Raw genomic sequence first — 27,138 nt, forward strand, 5'->3', positions numbered from 1 at the left:
GCATCAAGCTGTAATTTCGTTAAGTGATGCAGAAGCTGCAGGCAGCCTCTAATAACTTGTCTTGTCTGCTAATAATAGTCTTGTCTGCTGGGCATTTTCAAGTACCTGCAAGTACAGCTTTCCAACGTTATCATTGCAATTACATATTTTGTGTGTATGAGTGTGTGATGTGTATTTATTTATTTATTTACAGTACCCTTAAAGACCCCACAGGGGTATTACATAAGGGGGGAAAACATTACTGCACACTCACAGATAATGCAAAAAACAAGAAAAAAGGCGCAGGTTACACGAAAGATACAGTGGCACAAAATGCATCAGAATTTTTGACAGACTCAACGTCTTTGGGCAGTTCATTCCATAGTTTAATAGCTAAAAGCAAAGGAGAGAATTTGAACAAGTTAGTCCTGCAATGGGGTACGTATACTTTGAATGGATGATCAGTGTGTTGGAAGATGTATGAAGCAGGGCGGAGATGTTCAAGTCGGAAAGTACAAGTGCTGTGGTAGAGTTTGAAGAAGTAATGGAGTAAAGAGATGCGTCTATGTTGCTGCACTGTTTGAAGATTCAAGGTGTTTCGAAGGTATGTAATATTGTCATGCGTGTAATTACTTGTTATAAAACGAATTGCACGATTCTGTAATGATTCCAGTGACAGCACTTAGTAAGCATGATGTGGATTCCAAATAGAGGCATATTCCAGCTGCGGTCTGACCAGAATGCTGTTTACCAGAAGCTTCGTGTCAGGCGGAGCCATGTAGAGTGTTTTACGTATTAGTCTTAGCGTTTTACTTGCCTTGCTGGTGATGTATCCTATGTACTGATTCCATGTTAAGTTAGTTGACATGATGGCACTGAAGTATTTAAGCTGATTTACCGGCTCAATGGCAGCATTGTTGATATACGAAAATGGTAATTTCAAGTGACGTGTCGTAAATGTCATAGCCTTGGTTTTAATAATATTAATCTGCATTAGCCACATGTCACACCATGGTGATAATGTAGTCAAATCAGCCTGCAGAAGAAAAGAATAGCTAGGTTCATTAATCTGACAATACATGACACAGTCATCTGCATAAAGACGAATTTACAATGATATGTTATTTGGGAGATCGTTAATGTACAAAAGGAATAAGAGTGGGCCTAAGACGGGCCCCTGAGGAACTCCAGATTTAACAGCAGTAGGTGAAGAAACAATGTTAACAAGTAAGACAGCCTGCCATCTATCGGTTAAAAAATTATGAATCCACTATTAAGATTGAAAGTTTGAAGTTTTACATGTCGGCAGTGATGAACCCGGTCGAATGCTTTATAAAATTATATGAACACAGCATCAATCTGACCTAATGAGTGAATAACCGAGTGAATATCTGTGATGAGTTTGAAAAGCTGCATTTCACAGGATTTCCCTCACCGAAAGCCGTGCTGGTTCCGGAAAAGGAGATTATTTACTAAGCGTTGCATGATGTTACTGTACAGAATGTGCTCAAGGATTTCAGATGGTATTGACATTAATGATATTGGTCTGTAGTTACCGCAGTCGTCGCAATTGCTCGATTTGTAGATGGGAATGACGTGCACAAGTTTCCAGTCATACGGCAGGTACTGTCATCTATAGATTGCTGAAAAAGCACACACAGAAAAGTGGATGAGTGTGGAGCAGTAATCTTTAGTAACTTAGAGTATATACCTTCAGGACGAAGACTTTATTTATTAGGAAGGTGTTGCATGGATTTTAAAACTCCCTCCGGAGCCACAACCACATCCGGCACACTAACACAGTGAGAATGAGGCAAGAGACATGATGGGTGCATGTTCCTTTCACTAGTAAATATGCTGGCAAATGACTTATTGAGTTGGTTAGTGGTCTTGATGGGGGAGAGCTGCTGGCCTGCGTCCTGTAAGTTAGGCTGAGTTCCAGACTTTCTAGGTTTAAATATTTTCCATAAGTGCTTGGGATTAGTTCTTAGAATTTTTGGTAGTGTGGTATTGCAGAATGAATCCTTAGACCTTTTTATTTCAGTTTTACAATGACGTGCAATATCACTGTACTTAGCCCAGGTGTCAGCCTTGTTAGTATGCATAGCTGTGCGGTATTAAGCATTTCAAATGCCGGGAAAACCAAGGGCTTTTCAGGCTGGGACAAATACAAAGTTTTGGGATAAACATATCCCTTACGTGCAAAATTATGTGCTTAAATAGTGACCGGTTTTCTTCAGCAGAGCGGCGTCTAAAGGCATGCTCTAAAGGTGACAAGGAATCGTTAAAAAACCTACTGATTGCAGAGGTATTTGCTTTAGAATAGTCATACATATATTTTCGCTGAGTTACTTTCTTGTGCAAATTAGTGCTAAATTGATGAATAAACTGGATTAATTTGTGATCACTGATTACTTCTAGAACATTAGCAGAAATAGCGTCAGGATGCATGGTACATACAATATCAAAAATGGTGGTGTTGCGTGTGGGTTCTTTCATGATATGGTGCAGTGAAAACAGGTTTAGAGTGTGAAGAAAATTGTGACATTCCATTTTTTACGAGCTAGAGCTTTTTAAAAACGCAATTATTGCTCCATTTGATTCCAGGGTAGTTGAAGTCTCCTGTTAAAATGATAGGGATGTAAGGAAACCTGTTTCGAATGTTTTCTAATTCAGAGGTTAAGCATACGATGAAATTAGAATCGGGAACTGCAGGACGATAGCAAGCACCGATAAGAACAGAAGAATGTGATGAACTGGAGTGTACAATGACCCAGCAGGTTTCAATGGAACATAATGGCACAAGCACACTTTCAGAGTGAATTGATTTTCGAACAGCCACAAGAACACCACCACCACGCACTGTACTTCTGTCTTTTCTGTATATGTTGAACTCAGTGAATAGTCAATACACATTCTGGTACATCACTACTGAACCATGTCTCAGTGCCTATTAAAATGTCAGTTGCACCCGTGGTCATAGAACAGATAAGATCAGTGACCTTATATAAGGTACTGCGAAAGTTAGAAAACAAAAATGAGAGCAAAAGAACGTTTTTCGGCTTGTTTTTAGATTTTACAGGCATCGCGTTGTCATGTCATTGTGAGCCAGCTCACGTAGAAGTGAGAGCGGAAGAATTAGTGATGCAGTGGTATGGTTGCAAATCCTGATGCAGACAGTGAAGCACGGTATTTTATCTCGAGCAGGTTGAAAGGAGGAGAGCAGAAGGAAGCGCTACCACGATGATAAGTAAACCACTGCGATGATGCCCCACGTGCCGGTTCGGCACACGCGCAATTGTCAGTACAAGCGCACGCAGGCGGGAAGTTGTCCTTTGAATGAACTGCAGCCAAAAGGGCGTCCAAGCCGTAGTAAGCTCAAAATAGTTCGTGCCTGTGTATATCCTGCGGTTTGCACACCTTGGTTAAGCCACAGGAGACTCTGGGGTATCCAGGTAGGGCACTAGATGGCTGCTAACCTAGAAGTGAGAGAGGAAGAATTAGCAATCCAGTGGTGTGGTTGCAAACCCCCATTGACAAGAAAAGCATGGCTGTATAGTCAAACCTCAATGTATAGACGTGATGTAATGCCATAATTTTTTATCGCCAATGTGTATGTGTAATGAGTACGTGCTTATAACAAATAGAAGATATAAAGTTGGTATAGTATTTGTGTCGGATGCGATTTAATTATGATGACTGATCATATTATATATGGAACTTCGTGACTTTTTCATTCCCTGAAGACTTTTGTAGATGGGAACTTGTATTTTTTGGTTGCTTTGCTTGGCTTAGCACATATGAATTAGAAATCTGGCTGTCCAGTGCCATGCTCCTTGAAACATAAATAATAAGAGCAAGAAAATTCGGATCATTAGTTGGGTTCGAATCAATAATACAAGCACTCTACTCTACAAGTGCACTGCATTGCCCGTAAAGGGAAAGTTACTCCTTTAGTTCACTCATGCTTCTAACAAGTAACATTGAAGGTTTTAACAGAGAGAATAAAATCCCTTCTCTTGTGGTTGTAATTAAACATGAAAAGTACCATTAACAATATGGGCTTGACTTGCGATTTACAAGCGCCATTGTGTCGGGCATGAAGAGTATTAGTTGATGACACTGTTGTTTAGATCAAAACAGCAAGCTGGACAGGTTGGTAGGTTAACACCTTTGTAAAGAAACGGTGCAAAACAGACAAAGATTCCAAGTATGAGTGGCATGATTTCCTGATGCACCTTGCATATTTGGCACACACCACGTGACTTTGTATACGTATATGAGATGCTACCTAGAAGTTCGGGGAATTTAAATTGCGCACGTGCAATGGGTGTAGTACACCTTTCCACTTCCAGATGTGGCAAGCAGTATGCCTTGTGTATCAGTGGGCTGATGGCCGTGCAGCTGAGAGGAAGTGTTGTTTTGTTGTGTATGATTTTGCAACACTGTATTTTATTGATGCGATGCATTTCTCTTCCATGTAGATGACGGACGTGCATATGCAATATCCTGCATTGTCATATAGTCTCCACCTCGCATGGAGCTTGCTCAGACATGGACACAGTCAAGTTGCTGTCTACTTTGCCAATCAGCAAGCCATGCCAACATTTATGACATAGACAATAAATAGGCTTAAAAGAAGCTTGATTTGTTGCATCCATGCAAGTATGCAAAATCAGTAATAACGAGTAAAGGCAAATTAAGGGTCTGGCAGCGCAAGTCGAGGTCACTATAGCCCATTAGGCAGATTAGTGCATTCATTTACTCAGGCCGTGGTGTGAGCAGTGATCTTTGGTGCCCGAATTTTAGAATCCTTCTGTTGTGAATGAGGCCCAAGTGGGCAAAGGAAAGAAAAGGGAGACATAGGGCAAGAGATGCTTGCCTCATAAACATGAATGATCAGGCACCCTTTTGGCGTCAAGAGAGGCTAGTGTTGCAACTGAGTGCTTGCTTGCAGGGGTGGTCCGTACCCATGTGACATTGGATCACGAGGCGTGCGCACACTACTGGATCACTGTGGTGGCTCGCGACCTGAGCCCTGTGCCACTGGAGGCATTTCTTGACCTGCATGTGGCTGTGCACGACCTCAATGACCAGGTGCCTCTGACTGAGCACCCAGCCTACGCAGTGAATGTGGCTGAGCACACCGCGTCAGGTGCGGTCATCCTCACCTTGGCTGCCCAGGACAAAGACTCGTCTGTGATTGACTGGCGGCTGGTAGATGATGCGGCTGGCCGCTTTGCAATTGATCGCCGCTTGGGCACCATAACCTCAGTGGGATCACTGGACCGCGAGGCCCATGACCGACATGTGCTTGAGGTGGTGCTCGCTGATGAAGGGGAGCCATCGCTGTCATCTACAACTCAAGTGCTCGTCACACTCACTGACATCAACGATCATAAGCCAACGTTTACACAGCCCTTGTACCGTTTCCGTGTTCTTCCAGGCAATGGCCAAGTCGAGGCTGTCCCCCTCTGCCAGGTTGGTGTACCTTTCTGCTAGATTGCATCAAACTGTGACCTCAGGTTTTTCTTAAAGCATTGCAAAAGCACTTGTAACAAAATATCTTTAAGGCGAAGCATTCTTTGCCTCTTGACCCTGCTTTCCTGGTGTTGGCTGCTGCTTTGCATGACAGGTCACTAAGGCTCCAAGTATCGTAATTTGCTATGTGGTGGCATTGGCCGGCTGGTGATATCAGTTCAACTCAGTGCTTTAGAATGCATGAATAGATATGTGCATGCATGCTGACCCATAAATGCCAAGTGCAGCAGCGTTGAGTGGCAGCAAGGAACGCTGAGAAGTGCTTGCACAAAAATGCAAAGTGTAGCAGTGTTGAGCGAAGAATGGCTTGGAAGGCGATTGCAGTGTTTCTCGTAAAAACAAAGCCAGACACCATCAATATGAGGTGATGAGGCAGTAGTGGAACTGAACTGTGTCATTTACTTTGAGAAGCACTTGACGAGCTTGGTTTGGTGTGTGTGACTGGCTTTTGTCCAGATGCAGTGCTTGAGTGCTTACACTGAGTAAGGGTGAATTAAAGAATCTAAAGCTTTGCTCGTAACTTCATAGCTGGTGAAATATAATGTGCGTTAGACTGTTTCATGTGGTGTTTGCTGGAGCTAACATTCACAGATGCGAGTGAGCAATCTTCTTTCGAGCAGCAGAACAAGTGTGCTGTATTTGTGCAAGTTGTGCCACCAGGTGGTGAAGTAGAAGGACACAGCTTACCTGTCCAAACTTAGCCTCCGGTTTCTGATAAAACAACCCTTTAGCTTACTGCTAGATTCATTCTCCTTCGTTTATATTTAAGCTTCCCCCATTAATAGGCCTCAAGCTCTATCCTTGAAGAAAATAAAACTTCATCAGCACTATTTAGTAAACATAAAGATGAGCTGACTTTTAGGTTAAAACTAATGAAAACAGCGCATATGCATTCAATCATTGCTGGTATGCATATAAGAAAGCTTAATTTAGGACCAGGTGTTGGTCAATCATTGTAGCTGCTGGCATGATTGCCCTTTCCAGGATTTGTATTCTCCACTGCTGTAGTGCTGCCAGAGTAGCTGTCAAGCTACTGTCAAGAAAATGTAAATGTGGTTGGCAGAGGTGCTCCAGTGGTGATAAGTTCCAGTGATTGATCTTTGTTCTGTAGCTGCATTGGTAAAGGAGTTGAAGCACTGTACTGGCCGCTTGAGTGTTCCCTATGGGCGACATTGTGCGTCATCTGAAGCAGAGCAGGCAGAGACCTCATTGGTGGGTGACTGTCGTGGTGATGCACTTGTTCATTAAACTGCTCTGATTTGTATGTTGTGAAAATGCAGGTGAAGGAAAGCATCTCGGTTGTTTATTTTCTGCACAAATGTGGATTCTCAGCAATGCAAACTGCTATGGTGTTTGTTACTTTTGCACCGTAAATCTCTGCAACTCATGAGCAATGTAATTCTTGTTCATGAAGTGTCAACAGCACTTAAATAGACACAAATTTCACCTTTTCAACTCTTGGATGTGGATAAAATGTTTGTCATTTTTTCCACTAGTCAAGGACCTCAAAACTACTATTTTCTGAAAACTCATCTTCCACCGAAAATTCAGTTGTTTATTGTCCTTAGAGACCCTCCCGGAGGGGGTATTACATAAGGGGTGGGTTTTACATAAGTTCCACATTATGTACGCATCATTAGCTATATGCAAAGTGATCAGTCACATGCCGTTGGAAACAAAGACAGGCAAGCGATATCAACAATGTCAGCAGGAAGGCTGTTGCAGTCTCTAGCTATTTGAGCAGTGAACGAGGTGGAAAAAGGAGCGGTTCAGGCACGCAGGCGTGTGACCTGTGTGGTGAGAGATGCGTGCTGTGGGAACAATGTATGGCGCATGATTAAGGGTGCTGAAGAAGAACTTGATATAACTCAAGACTGGCAATGCGTTGGCGATTAGATAGTAGTGTTAATCAGGGTTCTGCTTTAAGAGTGGAAATACTCACATCATATGAATATTGTAAGTGAATGAACCTAGTAGCGCAGTTCTGGACAGATTCAAGTGAGCTGATAAGGTATGCTTGATGTGGGCTCCGGATGGTAGATGCATATCCCAGTTTTGCTCGAACAAGGGATTTGTATGCAAGCAGTTCTACATTTTGTGGAGCCTGACGGAGACTACGCTTTAAAAAGCCTTGTGTCTTGTTAGCAGATGATTTAATGTTAGAAATATGCTTATGCCACGACAGATAATTGCACACAGTGACACCTAGATAGTTATATGACTCGACTAGTTCAAGAGGCTTGCTCCGATTTGGTAAAAATACCAGGGCGTTACTGCTACAAGTGACTGACGTAAGTTTACATTTTTCCGCATTAAGTGTCATTAACCAATCGTCACACCATGTTAGCATGTTGGTGAGGTCTTTCTGCAGGGCTGTTTGATTGGAGGTTCTACGTATAGTGTGATAAATGACAATCATTGGGGAACATTCGGATGTTAGAGGACACATGTGAAGGTAAGTCATTAATATAAATTAAAAATTATAGAGGGTCATGAACCGATCCTTGAGGGATGCCTGATGTTAGTGACACAGGGCAACATAGGTGATTACTTATAATGACAAATTGGGACTGGTTATTAAGAAATTCTATGATCCAATTAAAAAAAAAAAGTTTGATCTCTTGTATGATGTTTCAGTTTTCAGGGATAAATAAAGGCTGTTATGACTTTTTGTCACTTTTCTACCACTAGAACAAAGCACCTGTATGCCCCACTTTTAGAAAGCATCCACAAGAATTCCATGGCTGTCATAATTCATAAAGGGCCTCTGAACAGGCCACATAACAAATTTTGGTTATGCGCTGAAAGTTGCTATGGGCTCCCTAAGGAGCATTCTATTGCAAGAATTTTTCAAATTAGTTCATTAATAGCAGATAGAAATACTTGAAGTGCCCTAAACCCATGATTTCAGGAGGTGAGTGACACCACTAACATACTCTCCACTTGCCCCATCTAGCCTCCGCAAGTTAAATTCCTTCCCTGCATTATCCCGTACCGGAGCTGAAAGATCATGAATATGTCAGGGGCCCCGCCTTTCCTTTTTTCTCACTCTCTTGCGTTTTAACTCGATATTGTTTAAGGGCCCCTGACCAGGTCTGGCCATTATGAGTTGATAGGCGCAAAGCATGCAGTGTGCGACAACGATCGTGTCTGCAAAGTATTGCATCGCTACGCACCGCGGGAAGATGTGAAACTTCAAACTGAATGCCGTTTTTCCTTCTCGTGGTGGCCGCACCCCAAGCCGAAGGATGACGTACATGTGCTAGTGCGCCTACGTACATGTGTTCACGCTGTGACGTCACTCGTGGTGACATGCGACTTCAAGAATTATTGAACCCAACATCTGTTATTTGTGTAATATGTTGCTGGAATATACGAATTAAAGCTTAGAGAAATAATAAAACACACAAGCCGAATGTCTGCATGTTTTGCTTTACTTTGCACCACAGCAAGAGAGATCTACTTCTGTTTTGTCTGGTCACCGAAACTATGTAACAGACACAGACACCGAAACTATGTCATTTTCTGCCGTGTTTCTGTCATTTCCTGCCGCAAACTTTTGCGGCAGAACGCTCCCTAGAGGACACGCAACAACTTCCAGCGTATAACCAAAATTTGCTATGGGGCTTGGTGAGGGGCCCTTCAAGGGCCCAGTGTCGCAGAAAATCCCGTGTTGGCGTTGGCGCCATTGCCTGTTTGAGAAACATAGTCCTGAACCACGCAGACTGAACTAATTGAATTTCTCTTTGTAAAATGTGCCAGAAAATTCGTAAAGAACAACTTGCACACAACCTACGGACATGATATCGCTGGATTGTAATTTCAATATGGTAAAACCTCGTCACACTCTACCCAGCTAAATAGTAGTTTAATTTTTAAAAGTAGTAAAGTCAAACCCCTGACGCAGCGGCCATTTAACATAATGCGTTTTGTATCTGTATAAACCATACCAGCTTATTGAGTATGTATCGGTTAACACGTAGTGTTTTCACTTTTCGTCATGAAATCATGGCGGTACAGCGGCCCGGCAGAATGAGCCTTAGAGATCGGAACGGCCTCCAAACGCAAACGCAGAGGGCACTGGGAAAGGTGAAGCCACATCGACATCAGCGTCATTTCGGCGCCATACCAGAGTTGGAGCGTTGTGGCCCGTGTTGTGGTCAGGCCCTGAACACTCTCAAGTTCAACAAATGGCCACAGAGGACGAACAAATAGACCGCGTAGCACTGCTAGAAAAACAGGAATAGTACAAATAGAAGGTTCCCTCGTGAGTGCAATATCTCCTGCTAGAGGCGCCGTAGTCAGTGCAGTTTTAACCTACAAACTTTCTCCCATGCTAATCAAAGCATTTTTATTACACGGCAAAGAGTACGAAATTATTATTCCTAATTATACAGTGTACTCTTGAGTACTTACTCTGCTTTGTTCTTTTTGCCATTGTAAATGCAAAATAACCCCACGTGACCTCTGGGCTGGATTAAAATTTTTACCAGTACGTTTGCATCCACGGCAGGCACGGATTCATTGGTTTGTACACTTACACTGGTTGGTTATTTTGTGCTAAAACCAGTTTATTGTGTTGCGATATCATGCATTGTTTAACTTGGGGTGCAGTGATGGGTTTGCGAGGGGAGATGTAGGCCCGAAAACTAGGTTTCGGTTGTCAGCCATGCGGAACACGTCTGCATCGAAACGGGAACTGGATTCTGCTGCAACTGACAACAGCAATAACGGTGAGTCGTTTAACATCGCTGCTTGAATTGTTATGTAATACTTGTCTCGTTAACTTACAGGCGGAGACAAGTTAACGAATTAGATCCTGCATTACATATGGGCAGTCACTACCCTCCTTTGCTGTTTCCTAAATAAACCTCTAGTTGTGAGGCCATCATTATACACAGACATTCACGAAAGAGAGAGAGAGCGATATTAGTATGCGTGTCACAGCTTTCATCTCGTAGCTGTAGCCATGGGTGAGTGAGTAGCCTTATCAATATATATATATATATATATATATATATATATATATATATATATATATATATATATATTCGAGTCCGCTGGCAACTTCTTTCATCCACAAAACCAAATAACCCTTTGGTAAATTGAAGTGAAAATGCAGAATTTAATGTATTAAACAGTTGCACACATGATAATTCAGCCATATTTCATACCTGTTGGTTCCAAATGCTCTTGCTGTTCAGTTTGGTTTACCTGAGGGCAATAATTTTTGCGGTAGTGAAGTGGTGGATCACGTTTGTGCAGAAAAAGAATGCATCATTTTTTATAGCTTCATGCATTTCATGGATTTGCTTGTGAAACCAGCAGTGTGATTTCTTCTAGTGCATGAATGAGTGCACCGATGTCCTCATTTGTGATCCTAAAAATACTTAAGCTATTGACATGCATTGTAGTCAGGCATACATCAATTTTATGGACAGTAGCAATAGGTTTTTAATTAACATGGTGCTTAAGCAACCTAGAACAGTGTACATTTGCATGTGTTCTGCGGTTACAAACCATTACAGTATGTATGTCACATCTTTATGCATTTCATATTGCAAAATTGTGTTTTTTTTTTTTTTCAATTTCTAAGGGTCAAAATTTCTGTTCCAGACATGCAACATAGAGGATGGCACCAGTGTAAAGCAACATACTCCGCACACTAAAGAGAAGCTACTGCCTGCTACAACAAGGACATTGTGTGGACTTTTGTTGCTTCTACAAGGTAAACACCACCAGGTTCAGAAATAAATATGCTTGATATATGCTGTATTGGCTTGCTAGTCTTGAGATACATGTGATTTGTTTGTAGCAGATATGAATGTTTGTTCGTACTTATGGTTCAGCGTGATTGGTTCAATCGTAAAAGAAAACACTATGTGAGTTTGACTACTCTGTGCTGTATCTCATGGGTTCCTGTTCTGCTCCAACAGAGTCTGCACCAAACACATCTTGGTCCTCCTCACAGGAGCCCCCATCTATACGAACAGGGAGGAGCTGGAGCTGAATTCGCAAGGTTTTTACACCATAAAAAATTATGGTGATCCAGAAGTATTCAGATGAGATATCAAGTCTACAGAGGAGTGTCTCAAGAGTTAAGAGCCTCGGCCATCATTCCACCAGCATGGATATTGGCCGAGTCATCCAGGTACCTAAAAAAAAAAAGATCTGCCTGTTCAGATGCACCTGCAACCTCTGAACAAGACGGACGACACTGGCCAGAAAAGTTCCATCAGCTTGCCCTTTCTTAATAAATCAGCTTCCTGGCCTTGTCAAATTCCATTTGTGCCAAGTATAATTTTTTTTCAATGAAGGCACGCTTTTTCATTCTCCATTCTTGTTAGATCTCATTCCACTTCCTCATCCAAACATACACGTCAACTGATTATTTGCTCGTGCTTAATACAAGTCAGTCTAGTAGCATAACATATCTGTAGCAGTGTATTCTGGTGTAAGTTGCCATGTGCAATTGCTCTTCTGAAATAGCTGATGCGGCATCGGTTTGTGTCTTGCATTAAGTACCTTTGCACAGTGTGCTATATAGCACTTGAATTTCTTAATCTATTTGGCCTTCAGTCCTTGTAGGGTAGAGTGACCTCTTTCTTAATTGCAAGCTTTCTCATTCCCATATTTAATTCCTAGTCTCCTTCAGGATTGCTCTTCTTGCACAATAGCCCGGGTTTTCGCGCAAGCTACATTGAAGTGATTGATTGCAGAATCTGGTTTCACTGCCATCCCACTTGGTCCTGTTCGCCGCGTTCCGTTTCTTACGTGTAGGAAGGAGCCTGGTCAGTTGCATTGGGAAACAGTCGCTCAAGGCAAGCACCTGCTCCTGCAGTCTTCACAGCGACACAGACTCCAAATCTACACACACTGTGATTGGTACTCCCCGTCCTGTCCTTTGCTGCTGTAGCAGCGTGTAAATTTTGCTTGTGGCCTTCCTCAGCCGTGATTTGGCGTGACAGGCACTAGCATACATGATTACATGGTCCGACATGTATGAAGTTGATAGCCACGTGGGTGGAAAGTCCTGCAAAAGTGGCTGCAAAATTATGATGCCCACAAAAGTGACCATGCTCATATTGAGAGAATGTGGGGAACCAAGTGTGAGTTGCACATTACAGCACGCAAAAGAACAAAATGAAACGTGCAGGTTGGAAAAGCGGTAACGCTAAAATTCTGGGTAGTCCATGTTGCTGTGTTGGCTGTGGCAGCGGATGCTTGCGTCACCCGATTGCTTCACAATGCAAGTTGCTCATCTTCAATGGTGACTGTCGGTGCAAATAGGTGGGACATTCTGTCCAAGCTGCTTGTGCTGCTGTTTGTCACTTGTTACGGGACCACCATGTGCAATGAAGGCAAGCACTATGCCTGTAGTCAGACAGCTGAATGCGCCCCTAAGCTACCTGTGTGCGTGTATGCTCACTGTTGTCATGTGGATCTTAGCCACTCTATAGTGTATAGTCTTAATGTTATGTTAGAAATATGCTGCTGAAGTGATTTGATTGCAGAGTCTCATTTCAATGCTGTCCCACTTGGTCATAGCAGCCGTGCTACATTTCTCAGATGTAGCGGCCTGGACAGTTTCATTGGGAAACAGTCTCTCGAAATAGGCATCTGCTCCTGCAATCTGCACAGCGACATAGACTCCCTGTTTACGCGTGCCGTGATTGGTGCTTCCTGTTCGTCCTTTTCTGCTGCAGCTGTGGGCAAATCTAGCTTGCGGCCTACCTCAGCCATGATGTGGCTTGAATGGAGACCGGCATACATGATTACATGGTCCGAGGTGTGTGAAATTGATAGACGCATGGGTGGAAAGGCCTGCAAAAGCGGCTGCTGATGCTGCCCACACATTAAACCGGCCATGTCCATGTTGAGTGAAAGTGGGGCACCAAGTGTGAGTGATACATTAGCGGCCCCTTGAAACAACAAAAAGAAATGTGCAGGTTGGAAAGGCGGTAACATTAAAATGCAGGCTAATGCTTGTTGCTGTGTTGGTCGCCGCAGCAGATGCCAGAGTCTCACAATTGCTTCAGAATGCAAGTTGATAATCTTCAACGCCAACTGTCGGTGGCAACAGGTGGCACACTGTCCAATCTGTTTGCGCTGCTGGTTGTCGCTCATTACCAGGTGATCATGTACAATGCTGAAAGGGAGCAGTTTATGAGCTCATGTTATGATTCCAACATATCTCGACATGCAATGCCATTTATTTTTGCTCTTGAATGAGAATGTGCACTGCTTGTCTTCTGCCAATAAAGTCGCACGTCTGTTCAGTCATGGCTTGTTTGTATGGGTGTCTGTAGAGGCTCTTTGGTCTCCTGGTAATTAGAACACACCAGCTAGGTGGCAGCCAAGGCACTGATGCAAGCCACAAAGCCAGGAAGATGAGCACGGTGTGCACTGGCGTACGCTACCGCTGGAAAGCGGCCATATTGAATTTTGCATTCGTGCTGGCATGCGAGAGGGATCTACCATTGACTACGGTATGTGGCGTTTGGAATGTGAAGGAGAAGTTGGTCGGCAATGCTGCTGCGACTGTGAAGATGCGTTGGCTATGAGGTTCGACTTTTCGAGGTTCGACTTTTCGCATAATTGCCTCTGTTATTGCCGAAGTGTCGCCTAACAACAGTGATGAGGATGACGTGGAAAGCTACAGCACAGGCAATTCAGGCCCGACAGTGGCAGATGCTGTGCATCACATAAGCCTCGTGCGGGTGGTTGCAGAGAAGAGAGGGCTGGCGGAAAAGCTGGCTGGTAGCTTCAGCGAATTTGAGGCTGTCGTCGTCTCTGCTTGCCCGCCGCGGCATCAAACGAAAATAACATACTTTTGTCGTGCAAAGTGACTAAATACTGCGTGATTTCTGCCCTTTTATCACACTCTCTCATAGTTATGTTTTTCACAGGTAAGTGGGTGATCTCTAGCTATTTCAGTTAAGCAGTACTACTATTTAGTATGTACTTTTTCTGACCTCCGGCCATCTACGGTTTAACGAGGTTTCACTGTATACAAGAAAAAGTAATTCTGTCATGTGGAAACTCCTTTTCCAGCTGCCATTTGAGGACTGTCTTAGTGGGAGCGGCGTGCCCCGCTTAGTTCCTTGCAACGCCATCCACATGGCACTCGCCTCCATGGCAATGGCGGCACCCGCCGTGGGGGAAAGAAAAAAGAAAGAACCAGAGCGCCCACCTTCATGCATAGCGTTTGTCGCCAAGGTTTCCAGAAAAAAATTAGTTACATAAGTTTCAGTTGCCAGGAAGCGTGACAAGCAATCGGGGATCTCTGAATGCTATCGCGTTCCACTCTTAAAGGCAAAGCTTAAGTGTCCTCCAAATTTTTTGCTAAGTGGCACACTACCGGTGATAGTCTCACGTGCGAGCTGTTGCGTTTGTCTTGGTTCGTGCAGCAGACAATTTTGTGCACTCTGCACGAGAACACCTGATTAGCGGTATAAGTCATTGCCACAATCGTGAGCACCAAGACAGATGCAAGAGGATTGCAGTGCTGGAACACAGTAGAAAATGACATAGTTTCATTCTCTGTGCACACGACTGCATGACGTGGGAACAAGCCTGAATCTCTTGCTTCGGTGTGAAGTAAAACACTAACGCGCAGACATTTAGTTTCTGTGTTTATTATTTCTCTAAACTTTAATTTGTATATTGAAGTAACACATTAAACAAATAACTGATGTTGCCTTGAATAATTCTCGAAAGTTATGTGTCACTGTAAATGACGTTGCAACATTGCCGTGTACATACTTAGGAGCTCTTGTGTGATAGACGTTTACTCTCCGGTTGGGAGTGCGGCGCCTGTGAGAAATACAAGTGGCTGGCCTGAAATTTGAGCTTTTTTCGTGGCATGTAAGGGTGTAATACTTAGCAGACACGGTCGTTAGCCTGCATTGTATGCACTTGTCAGTTCAAAGTGGCCAGAGCTGGTGAGGGGCCCTTTAAAAAAAAGTTTGAATGTGTCTGGCTAGGAAACATTATTTCTGCACTGATATTCATTGCATCCTTGTTTGTAATAAGTGTTAAAGACGCTTCAAGAACTCGATAATTAGCTAAGAAAGATTTATGTATTCAAGAGATTTGTGAAGGCTCATCTGACAGTGTGAGAGGATACTTAAAAAACCAAATGGATTGGCATTGCATGCTTCTTCATGATTGTAGTGCAGTGTCTCCCACTAGCTGGCTGTAGTTAGAAACATTATACAAGTCTGTAGGCAATAAAACGTTATAAGGTGTAAGCTTGGGCCAGTTAGTAATTCAGTATTGACGTGACTGCACAGTGCAGAAGATGAGGGCAGAACAAAAAACACAACACAGGCACCGTGTTGTGTCCTTTCTTCTGCCTTTGTCGTTTAACTTTGTCAGCAACAGCTGTAGCAAGTTGTCTTGGTTGTCCTGGCATAGAGCACATCAATGCTTTGTGCTCGCAGAGTACTGCAATAGCATTATTTATAGCCTCCTTCAAAGTGCAATTCATGCGCCTTCTTCTTGCAAGGAGTTGGATAAACTTCTCTCATACATCGAGAATCGCTAAAAGCTGTCCAGTGGGTAGATGAGTCCACTGCAGTCTTGGTGCTTTATCAGTGAGCCCAAAGGCTTTGTTAAAAGGCTGATGCACTCCTCACATTCAATCTTTTCTTGTATAACTCTTGCCAATTAGCTACCGACCATAGCCAGTGCTGCAACATCTGGAATAAGAAGCAGAGGCTTTTCTTGGTTGAGCCGCCCTGTGAACTCTATGTGCAGTGATGCTACCGCTATGCTAATTGTGTTGAACTGTGCCGAGAGGCAAACTCTGCTACATCATCAATACTTCTTTTTCGGCGAATTGGTTCATCTTAAAACATGTGGGTAACAGCGCAAACAGACGACCACAAGAAGGGAGACACATGCACAAGAGCACAGACTTTCAACTGGTTTTATTGGCAAGGATAGCGCACCTTGTATATGTCAGAGTGAAGCTAGGGAAATGTAGGGAAAAACATGTCAAGGGTGATAGCGTGCCAACAATGCAAGCTTAATACAGCCAACAAAATGCAAACAATTATTTTTATTTTTATTTGCAATCGGAACCCTCTACAGCCACACCCAGAAGATGAAATTCAGCATCAAGGAGAGCAAGGGAAGGAGTGCTAAAGCACTTGCTACCAAATTTTCTAATGTGGTAGGCTTCTAAACTGATGCGCCTGGTCTTATCACTGCTCTTTCCTAGAATCGTCGTCTCTTTAAACCGGGCTACACAATCCATACACTTGCTGACGTGCGCAATTAAATGTGTGTATTTATTATCTAGTTCTCAGTTTTTGGGCTTGTTCCCCTAAATGGACATTGACACAGCGACCAGTTTCGCCGACGTAAAACATCCCACATGACATGGGAATGCAATACACCGCTCCAGTGGAACATTTAACAAATGGCAGTTTGTGGTTCTGGCACTCACGTTTTCTGGCTTTACAGATACGTGGACACAACTTTCGCAGCTCATTTGGGGCAGAGGAACAAATTGGCACGCCGTGCCTACTTGCCACCTTCTTAAGATAGTGGGAAAGTTTATGGATATAAGGGACCACCTCTGGCTCAGGTGCCTTCTGTTGATCCTCAGCCATTGTACTTCCCGATCCTTGCTTTAATTTTTGAAGAAGGGTTTCTGAAATGGCAGTCCAGACTGAGAGGGGGAACCCTGCAGCCAAAAGCAGCTTACCTGCTTATTAAAACTGGGCTTAATCTGATGTGGGCAAGATTATTGTGGCCACTACGTCCTGCTACGTTTCAGCAAAATGTATGAAATCTGTGGGCACTCTGCACCGAATGGGTTGCTCATGGTTTCAAAACATGAAACTATGCCTTCAAGTGCCATTTTACCGCACCATCTAAAGTGGGATCGCGTGGACCAGTGGCTACATTAGCTTCGTGGTGGGCCGAGTCAGGGATGGTACTGATGTTTCTTTTGCGGGTTGCTGCCTTCATTTAATACCTTCCACCCCGACGCATGCGGGTTGCTTAGACAAACAGACAACCTCAACTTTCTGGCAGAAGCAAGCGATTGTACTGGCGCTGAGCCAGACCTCACACTCCTGTATGACTAATGTAAAATGGTTACTGAAGTTTTGAATTCTTAGTGTCTGCAACCCTGTGTGCTGGGCGTAGATGGTTGGCAACAGGGACATTTCGGGACAATGACTGCGAAAGAGAGCGTGAGAGTAAACTTTATAGAAAAGAGCACACGAGCATAGGTAGCTCTTTTAGCTGCCCTTCTTGCTCGGTTGAGCTGGTCCGTCGAGTTGGAGCTGGACAGCGCTGCTTCCCATTGCCGTGTGGTGGGGTGTGTTGAGTATGAGCTGTGGTGTTTGCACAAGCCCATACCATGTGGTAAAGCATTGCGCATTGATCACAGTGTGAGCATTTATAGGAAGACAGTGCAGGGTGTATGGTGTGGTAGAGGCTTAAGTGTGGATGTGTTTGGCGTTTGTGATGGTGTGTGCTGACGGCGCCTTGCCACTGTGCGCGGGTTCAGTGTAACCATGTAACCCAGTGTACCGTAAAGCTTGTGGCTTCACTAATAAAGTCATAACAATTGGTGATAAGGCAGAACCACCGAGATGGCAGCAACAGCAATGACAGTGTTGGGCTCCGTGGGAGAATTCACGCCAGGCTTCGGTGAGGCTGCATGGGCTTTGTATGTACTTTGAAGCAAATGACATAGCTACGGAAGAAATGAAACGGGCTGTGTTGTGCACAGTATGTGGGCCAGTGACACACGCCGTCAGCGAAGGGCTACACCGACATTGTCAAGGAGCTAGCTGTCCATGCATTTCAACGCCGCACCATCCATCACCGTGCAAAAGTTTCAATTTGGCAAGCATGACCAGTGGGCTGGCATCGCAGATTAGATTGCCGAGATTCATTGACTGTCAGATCACTGCAACTTCTGGACTACCTTGGAAGATACACTCTGTAACAGGTTGATCTGTGGAGTCTGGGATGGCTCCTTGCAATGGCGGCTTCTTTCTGAGCCCGAGTTAACCTTTGTGGTGGCTCAGCAAAAAACATTGGCAGCAGAACATGCCCACAGAGAGACTGAGAAGATTCGTGTGGCGATACCGGCAGAGCTATGCTGCATTCAAAAGGCAACGGAGGTGATGCGAGATGCAGTGAAGCCTGAACCAGACAGCAAACAGCTGCCTGGCAATAAGTGTTTTCACTGTGGATGACATTATGCACAAGACTTATGTCCTTTTAGGCACGTGCAATGTCACTATTGTAAGCAGCGTGGGCACATTGTGAAGGCTTGTCGGCAAAAAGCTCAACACTCTTCGCCTACGCCCTGGACGGAAGGCAGCAAGCAAGCTAGTCAGTGCCGCCGTGACGGGATGATGAACATGTACGGTGTCTTCTAGATAGCAGCTGAAGACCTCACATTCCATGTCTGTTGAAGTCATTGGACAGCCTCTTAGGAAGGAAGTTGATTCCAGAGCTGTGTGTTCTATTGTCAACGAAAGGACTCTGTGGCGACTGTGGGTGTTGTGTCCAAGCACAAGCTTCAGGGATGTGAGTTGCAGCTTTCTACTTATAGCCAGCAAGAACTGAAGGTGCTAGGCTCAGTGACAGTCCAAGTAAACTATAGGGGTAAGCAGGAGTGGCTACATCTAGTCATGGTCAGGTGAGCAGACGTGAGCTTGGTAGGCCGGGACTCGTTCACAGCTCTTGGGATTGAGCTGAATGTTCATCAACTGAGAATGGACAAAGTGAGCCGACGCCCACCCCTCACTAATGTGCAAAAGAAGCACTGAAAGGTTTTTCAACTTGGTCTCAGGAAGAGCCAAGGGCCGCTGGCACGTGTGGAAGTGCTACCAAACGCACAACCCCGATTTTTGAAGCCCTGGCCTGTTCCCTTTGCTCTGCTTCCACGAGTGGATGAGGCCTTGAATAAGCTTATTGGGCAAGCTATTCTTGAGTGTTTCCGACATTCCCTGTGGGCCCCACTGATAGTCACTGTAGTCAAGAAGGATGGCAGTATATGAATTTGCGGGGACTACGAGATTGATTTGAATCCTGTGATACGTTGGGAGACATACACCTTGCCTATGGCAGAAGAACTGTTTGCTAAGCTAGTGGGCTGTTCGAAGTTCTCCAAGCTTGATTTTGATAAAGTGTATCAGCAACTCGTTGACAAGGAAACTGCTGGCCTTTTGACAATGTCAACTCATTGGGGACTTTTCCAGAGTAACGTGTCTGCAGTTTGCAGTTGCAGTAGCTGTTGCTATATTTCAGTGATACAGGGAAGAGCTGCTTCATGGTCTCGAAGGTGTGCAAGTCTATTTAGATGACATCTTGGTTGGCAGCAAGGATGAAGAAGAGCATAATGCGTGTCTTGAAGCAGTGCTACAACATATACAGAATGATGGTGTGCAACTGAACCAAGAGAAATGCGTCTTTGGCATGGATGAAGTTGAGTTTCTTGGGCAAAAGTCAACGGGGCAATGATCCAGCCTACTGAAGACAAGGTGAGGGATCTGCATGATGCACCAGAACCAAGGTGCAAGAACAAACTGCAGGCTTTTCTGGGAGCCTTGAGCATCTACAACAGGTTCCTGCCTGGAGCTGTGCCTACCTTACAGCCCTTGTGCTGGCTGCTTGATAAAAATAGCAGCTGGAAATGGACAAAGCAAGAAGCAGAGGCTTTTCATCAAGCTAAGCAGCTGCTGCAGTTGTCAACCATCCTTGCCCAGTGCAGTGTCCAGAAGCCATTATTACTGGCCTGGAATGCTTCACCATATGGGCTTGGAGCAGTGTTGAGCCACGTTGATGATAATGTATATGAGGTGCCAATAGCCTATGGCTATTGAACAATGACAGCAGCAGGGAGGAACTAGCACAGATGGACCGAGAGGCCATGGGCTTTGGTACTAAGAAGTACCACAAGTTTGTCTACGGCTGCCATTTTCGCAGAGTGACCAATCAAAAGCCTCTACTGAGATTGTTGCACCATGCAAAGCCTGTGTCACACGTTTTGTCACCAAGGAAGTTGGGATGGTTGCTAATGCTTTCTGCATATGACTGAACTGGAGTACAGGCTTGCGCAAGGCTTCAGAAATGCAGATGCCCTTAGTCGACTGCCTGCAGCAATAGAGACAAGCTCGACTGAAAAAAAGCTGGGTGAAGTGTGAATGCTGGAGACGGCGCCTAAAATTGCTTAGGATGCCTGCAAGATTGCTCAGTGAATTCGGAGTGACCTAACCTTGGTTAGAGTTTAATGCTGGGTTGTAAATGGTTGGCCTCATGAAAAACTGCAGGAGGAATGTGAGCCATTTATTTGTCCCTAGCACGAGCTTTCAGAGTACTGTTTCAGGCTTCTGTGGGGCAGCAGGGCGGATACTCCGATCCAAGCAAGAAGTCATGTTTTAGAATTGCTACACAGCATACATCCTGGTATTGTGCGCATGAAAGTCCTGGCAAGAAGCACCATCTGGTGGGCAGGAATTGACGCAGACATTGAGCAAAAGGTGCAAGCTTGTCAGCGCTGTCAAGAGACAAGGCCAGAACCACCACGTACAAGGTTGCATCCCTGGGAGTATGCGAATAGCCCATGGTCCAGGATCCACATAGACTTTGCAGGACCATTCCAAGCAACTGTTTTCCTTGTGGTGGTCGACGCACACTCCAAATTGTTGGAAGTACTTCCTCTGAAATCCATGTTATCATATTGTGTTTATAAATGTATGTTTATGTATATATGATTTATTTATACTTTCTCGTATTGCTGTTAAGGTTGTGAATTATAACTAGCATGGATACTAACTAGCCTTGAGCTATGGATTCAAATGTCCTGTACAACATTTCCTGTGTGCTTTTCCTATTTTGAATAAACTTCAACTGTGTGCCACAAGTTGCATGCATTGTTTGCAGTGCACAGCATTCCAGACATAGTGGTTTCAGACAACGGAACAGCACTTTGTTCAGAGTTTGAAGCGTTCATGCAAGGCAACCAGATCTGACATGTCAGAGTGACACCTTATCGCCCATCTTCCAATGGACAGGTTGAATGCGTGGTGCAAGAGACCAAGCAGGTTCTGAGACACATAAGTGATAGGGACATGGCCACAAAACTGGCTCGCTTTCTTTTAAACCAGGATGTTTTTCCACACAACAACAGGCAAGAGTCCTGCTGAAATGCTGAAGGGCAGAAGACTGACACTGCACCGGATAACTGCATCCAGATCTGCTGGGGGAGATTACGGATAAACAGAAAAGCTGGTACAGCAAGGCAGCCAGAAGGTGTAGTACTCTGTATCAACAGCTCGTGTTCAACCGGAAATTATTTGGAAGGACCGAAGTGGGTCCCTGATATTGTATAGGACCTCTGTCAAACATGGTTCTTAGCATAGACGGTCGTCCTTCGAAGCATCATGTTGATCATTTAAGGAGTAGAGAGTGGAATAAGTTCTCTGATCAAGCTCTAATTGTGTCGTGAAATGAGACCGTTGAACAGCAGCTGTTGCTTCCGGAGCCTCGTGAACAATCTGAGGAGCAAACTGTGCCAACTGAGGTTGACACCACGGAGGAACCAGTGGCTGAGCCACCCATATCACCACCTGTCTCACACCCAGTGAAACCATCCGAGGCATTCGAGCCGTAATGAGCAGCATGACCGCCTTCAGTGCATGAAATGATGGCCGAGCTACATGAACTACGTTGGCTAGGTAGGAAGAGTGTTATATCTGCAACCCTGTGTGCTGAGCGTGGACAGTTGGCAACAAGGACATTCTGGGACTATGCAACGGTGTGTGTGCTCACGGTGCCTCACCTCTGTGCGTGGGTTTGGTAGTGTGGTATTGCCATGTAACCCAGTGTACCGCGAAGCTAGTGGCTTCACTAATAAAGTCATAACAAGGACGCTGTATGGTGTCTCACTCGGTTTTTCGTACATAACGTGCACATTGGCACAGACATGGCGCCTGTGAACAACTTTTCCGCTATTCAATATGTTGCCTATCTCCCACTTTCCTTGGCGTGGTGATTTCACGGCTTAAGGATGGCCTAGGGCCGCTACCAAGATTTTGGTTGACTCGCCACCAAACAGCAGCTTTTGCCGTTGTATACTGATGAAGCGCCACTGGTTAAACCTTGCTGTATTGGACGTGTCTGTGACAAAAATCCATTGCCAACTGACACGGTGGCGGCCAGGTTGTCGCTGTGAGATGGCCTCTTGTATATATGTTCAGACCAGTAAACTGCTTTGTTTATTGGACGTGACATCATGGTCTTGACAGGTGGCTGGAAGCAGAGATTCGGTCCGCGGGTGCCATGTGGTAACTACAGCGAACACTTTCGCGAAGTTCGTTTTTGCACTTACTGGATGGAATAGCGAAAGCTAACATGTAGACAGAAAGCTCCAAACTGAATTTGCTGATCACAGCCTGATTTGACAGCGTTGAATGTGCACAGTCAAACGTCACGCTTGTCGGTACTTTGCGATGGTGCCTGACGCACATCGACCTACTTGACGAGTGATGGTGGACTGCTCCAGCAGTGCCGAGCATCGCAGTATTTTATGTAGGCGCTTGTCGGTGAATCACATGATTGGGAAAAATAAGTAAATATTTTATACTGCTGGTGGTGCCTTTTCTCAAAAGAGTGCTCTATATGACCAATACAAAGAGAAGTTAACAGGGTAGTTGGTAAACCAGCTGGCCGTAAAATTGCTGCAAAGCAGGAACTGGCCTCCCGTGCCCAATCCCCTACGGAGTCCTATGCCTCGTACATCCAGGATGTGTCTGTGCTTTGTCGTAAAGTCAATCACAACATGACAGAAGCTGACAAGGTTGGGCACGTACTGAAGGGAATTGCTGACGACGCCTTTAGTCTGCTCATGTGCAAAAGCTGCTGTACAGTTGATGCTGTCACCAAAGAGTGCCAGCAATTCGAGCAGGCCAAAAGCCGGTGCGTCCTGCATCCATTTGCCAGACTTCCCAATACTGCCGCAACGTTGACATGTGAAGATCAGCTTGCGCAGCAGCATGCGTTGCCATCAAAGGATGTGGTGTGAATTGTTCGACGTGAACTAGGTGCGATGGCTCCCGCAGCTTTCTGTTTGCGTAGCCCAGCTGCTACCCATTTTTCAGTTCACTTCGTACAAGCGATTGTTCGCCAGGAACTTGAAAACATTGGCATACATTCTGTCTGTGCTGAGCCAACTACCACCCTTGTACTATTTTCGCTCCACCTTGATGCTTCTCCCCGTATTATCACAACCCGACTGAGTGGGGAACTGTGGACAACCAGCTGATATATTTCACTTGTTGCCGAATCGGTCATATTGCCCGATACTGTCGCAACTCGTGGCCCTCAATGCCTCTTCAATCTGACTACTGGCCGATTTCATTTGATGAAACGAACCACGAGAAGACGACCTTCATCATCCATGATGGTTTATATAATTTCAAAGTCATGTCTTTGGCCTATGCAATCCTCCTGCGACATTTGAAGTTATGATGGACTCTCTTCTGCGAGGCTACAAATGGACCACCTGTCTTTGTTATTGTGACAACGTTATTGTTTCTTCTCCCACGTTTGGCAGACACCTTACCCAACTTGCTGCAATTCTTGCAGTCTTCCGAAAAGCTGGCCTCCAACTGAACTCCATGAAATGTCAATTTGGCCACCGTCAGATTACCGTGTTGGGACACCTTGTTGACACATATGGTGTAAAACCTGATCTGGAAAAAAGTTTGTGCCGTTCGCAGTTTCCCTGTACCATGTTCTGCTTCTGACGTGCTGCTTCGTCGGCCTGTGTTATTACTTTCATCGTTTTGTCAAAAACTTCGCCGATGTTGCTCGGCCTTTGACAGATCTTCTAAAAAAGAACACGCCATTCTCATGAGCCCGGAGCAGGCTCACGCGTTCGCAGCTCTCATCGGGTTCCTGACCACCCCTCCCATACTTTCCCACTTTGATACAGCTCTATGTGTCGTTATTTCGCAACTTGTGAATTGTGTCAGTGCTGAAACAAACCTCCCCTGCCACCTGTCGGATGACTCCATCCTATTGAAGTTCCCTCTGAACCTTTCTTTCGCGTAGGCCTTGACCTGCTTGGCCCTTTTCCCACGACAACTAGAGGGTATAAGTGGATCGTCGTTGCTACTGATTATGCAACACACTGCACGGCAACAAAGGCGTTGCCGACTAGTTGCGCTATCGATGTTGCCGATTTTCTCCTCCACAGCGTCATTCTCCACCATGGTGCACCTCCACAGTTACTTACAGACCGCAGCCGCTCGTTCTTGTCTCGAGTTGTTGACATTTGCGTATAACTTGTCCCGACATGACACCGCACTCTTTATCGTTTGTATGGTCGTAACCGCACATTGCCTTTTGACACCATCCTACCATCTGTCACACTCACATGGTATGTCACATGGTCGCAATTGGCGCTCGCACGTCAAGTTATCTGATCTTGTTTATTAGCCTCACAGCATATATAAAAAGAGAGTTACGACAGTGCCATTGCGATGTTAAGTTCGCCCAGGGTGCTTGGGTGCTCCTTTGGTCACCATGTCGATGCGTCGGCCTCTCCCAGAAGCTTCTCTCTCACTGCACAGGGCCTTATGAAGTCCTATGTCAAGTTAACGACGTCATTTACGAGATCTCGCCGTTGCAGTTTGATCCATCCTCAAGTCTGACGCCTGTTGACATCATGCATGTTTCGTGGCTGAAGGCATACTTCACTTGCAGTTCTTCGCCTAACTTGCGCTGAGACGGTGCTTCAGCACGTGGGGCTCCTGTTACACAAGGATAGAGGAAGAGAGAGGAAGAAGATAGCGAGACGCTGGCTGCTGCGTGTTGCTGCTGGTCAGCCATCTTAACCACATTCACTCTGCCTGTATATATATTGTAAATGCAGTCTGTCTATACTCTCAGCATCCCGGTAACAATATAGTTTGCAATCGCTTTCATAAACCTGCTCCGAAATGCATTTTTGGCTTCTCTGAAAGCTGCTTCGAAATGGGTTAGGTCTGTAGCATCACTGTATGTGCCTCTGCAGAGAATTGCTCGCTTGTTCCCTCTCATGTTTTTTTGTTGCTGCAACGTGGACAAGCACTCGTTGCCTTCTGCTGTGGTTATGTTGCTCGTACTTCATGCCGATGCAATGCTGGTCTTCAGGGTCTTCTCAATACCCGAGAGAACAGCTTGGGTGTCCATTTGATCATTTGAGCCTGCTGACTTCCTCAGCCATCCAAAAACAACACGATTGGGTCAGAAGAAATTTTGTAATTATGGGGTTTTACGTGCCAAAACCACTTTCTGATTATGAGGCACGCCGTAGTGGAGGACTCCGGAAATTTCGACCACCTGGGGTTCTTTAACGTGCACCTAAATCTAAGTACACGTGCGTTTTCGCATTTCGCCCCCATCAAAATGCAGCCGCCGTGGCCGGGATTCGATCCCGCGACCTCGTGCTCAGCAGCCCAACACCATAGCCACTGAGCATCCACGGTGGGTAGAAGACATTTTCCTTGTTAATTCAAAGTAAAAGCATATCCCTTCGAGAAAATATAGAATACTCTCAACTGCCATAAGTTGGTGTGTGGATTTATTTTTATTTATTTATTTATAAATACTGCGATGTTAAACAAGATTTTAGCAGCGTGGTACACGAGTAAGTTCACAAAATAAAATAAATACAAAAATGGGGAATTGCACTAAAAAAATTCTTCACACAAGCGCTTCACACAAGTGCAAAAAATAGGCGCAAGAAACAGGCACAAAAGACGCAGGCGCAAAAACAAGCACTTCAACATTACTTCAGCAATCTTTCCCAATCATAACAATCATAAGGATAACAAAGAGTGAGAAAAAGAAGCAGAGTGGTCCTCGAGACAGCAAAAAGAAAAAAGAGGACGAGTGGCAGGTCAGTGGGGTTGATGTGGCCTTGTGATAACCTCCAGCCACTGTCTCTAGACGACTGCGTGTGAAACACCCGCAATGCACCATCCCCCTAGAGAGCTGCGTTGGCGCATCACAGCACCTGGGCAGGTTCCCGCTGCAGTTCCGGCCCCGTCTTGTGCCATGGAGGCCAGCCTAGGTGTCAGTAGATGCCACTCATGAAATGACGGAGTGTACTAGTGGGCTGAAATGAACTCAGTGGTGTTGAGGTTGAGGATCATGCAATTTTTTTTTTAGTTTGCAAACTCAACAAATTAGTATAAACTAATTGCGTAACTTTTTAAATATTGTGTTCAGCAAGAAACTGCCAGTATGAAAGTTGTGGATCACATTTAAATAATCACATTTAAATATAGGTGACTTAAATGTTTTCAACTAAGTACCACCACTCGCCACTCGTGGTGCGCGATGGCATCCTCTACCGCCGCAATATCAACCCTGATGGCCCTGAGTTAAAAAAAGCCCACAAAATACAAAAACAACTGCGTGATATCGCCACTATTTCAGCGCCCCCACATTACCTATCAGGAAAGGTCATTGTTTGCACGCCTTTTCTCAAGGCACTCGCGTGCCACATCGCGATTGGGTGCACATAGCGAGTGGTGGTGATGGTGTGTAGCGCTTCAAGGTGACGTGGCATAAACATATTCACTCCACTTG

The 27,138-nt window shown here is 44.9% G+C and overlaps 1 protein-coding gene across 2 annotated transcripts in view; it reads left to right on the forward strand.

Moving 5' to 3' along the window:
* LOC135919943 (fat-like cadherin-related tumor suppressor homolog) overlaps nt 1–27,138 on the forward strand; it is a 375,972-nt gene that overhangs the window by 4,880 nt on the left and 343,954 nt on the right. For both annotated transcript variants that reach the window (XM_065453965.2, XM_065453966.2), the window contains exon 5: nt 4,937–5,460. In XM_065453965.2, the coding sequence (XP_065310037.2) occupies nt 4,937–5,460 (524 nt within the window). The remainder of the gene's footprint in view (nt 1–4,936; nt 5,461–27,138) is intronic.

This window comes from Dermacentor albipictus, chromosome 3, assembly GCF_038994185.2.
Source record: "Dermacentor albipictus isolate Rhodes 1998 colony chromosome 3, USDA_Dalb.pri_finalv2, whole genome shotgun sequence".
NCBI lineage: Eukaryota > Metazoa > Arthropoda > Arachnida > Ixodida > Ixodidae > Dermacentor > Dermacentor albipictus.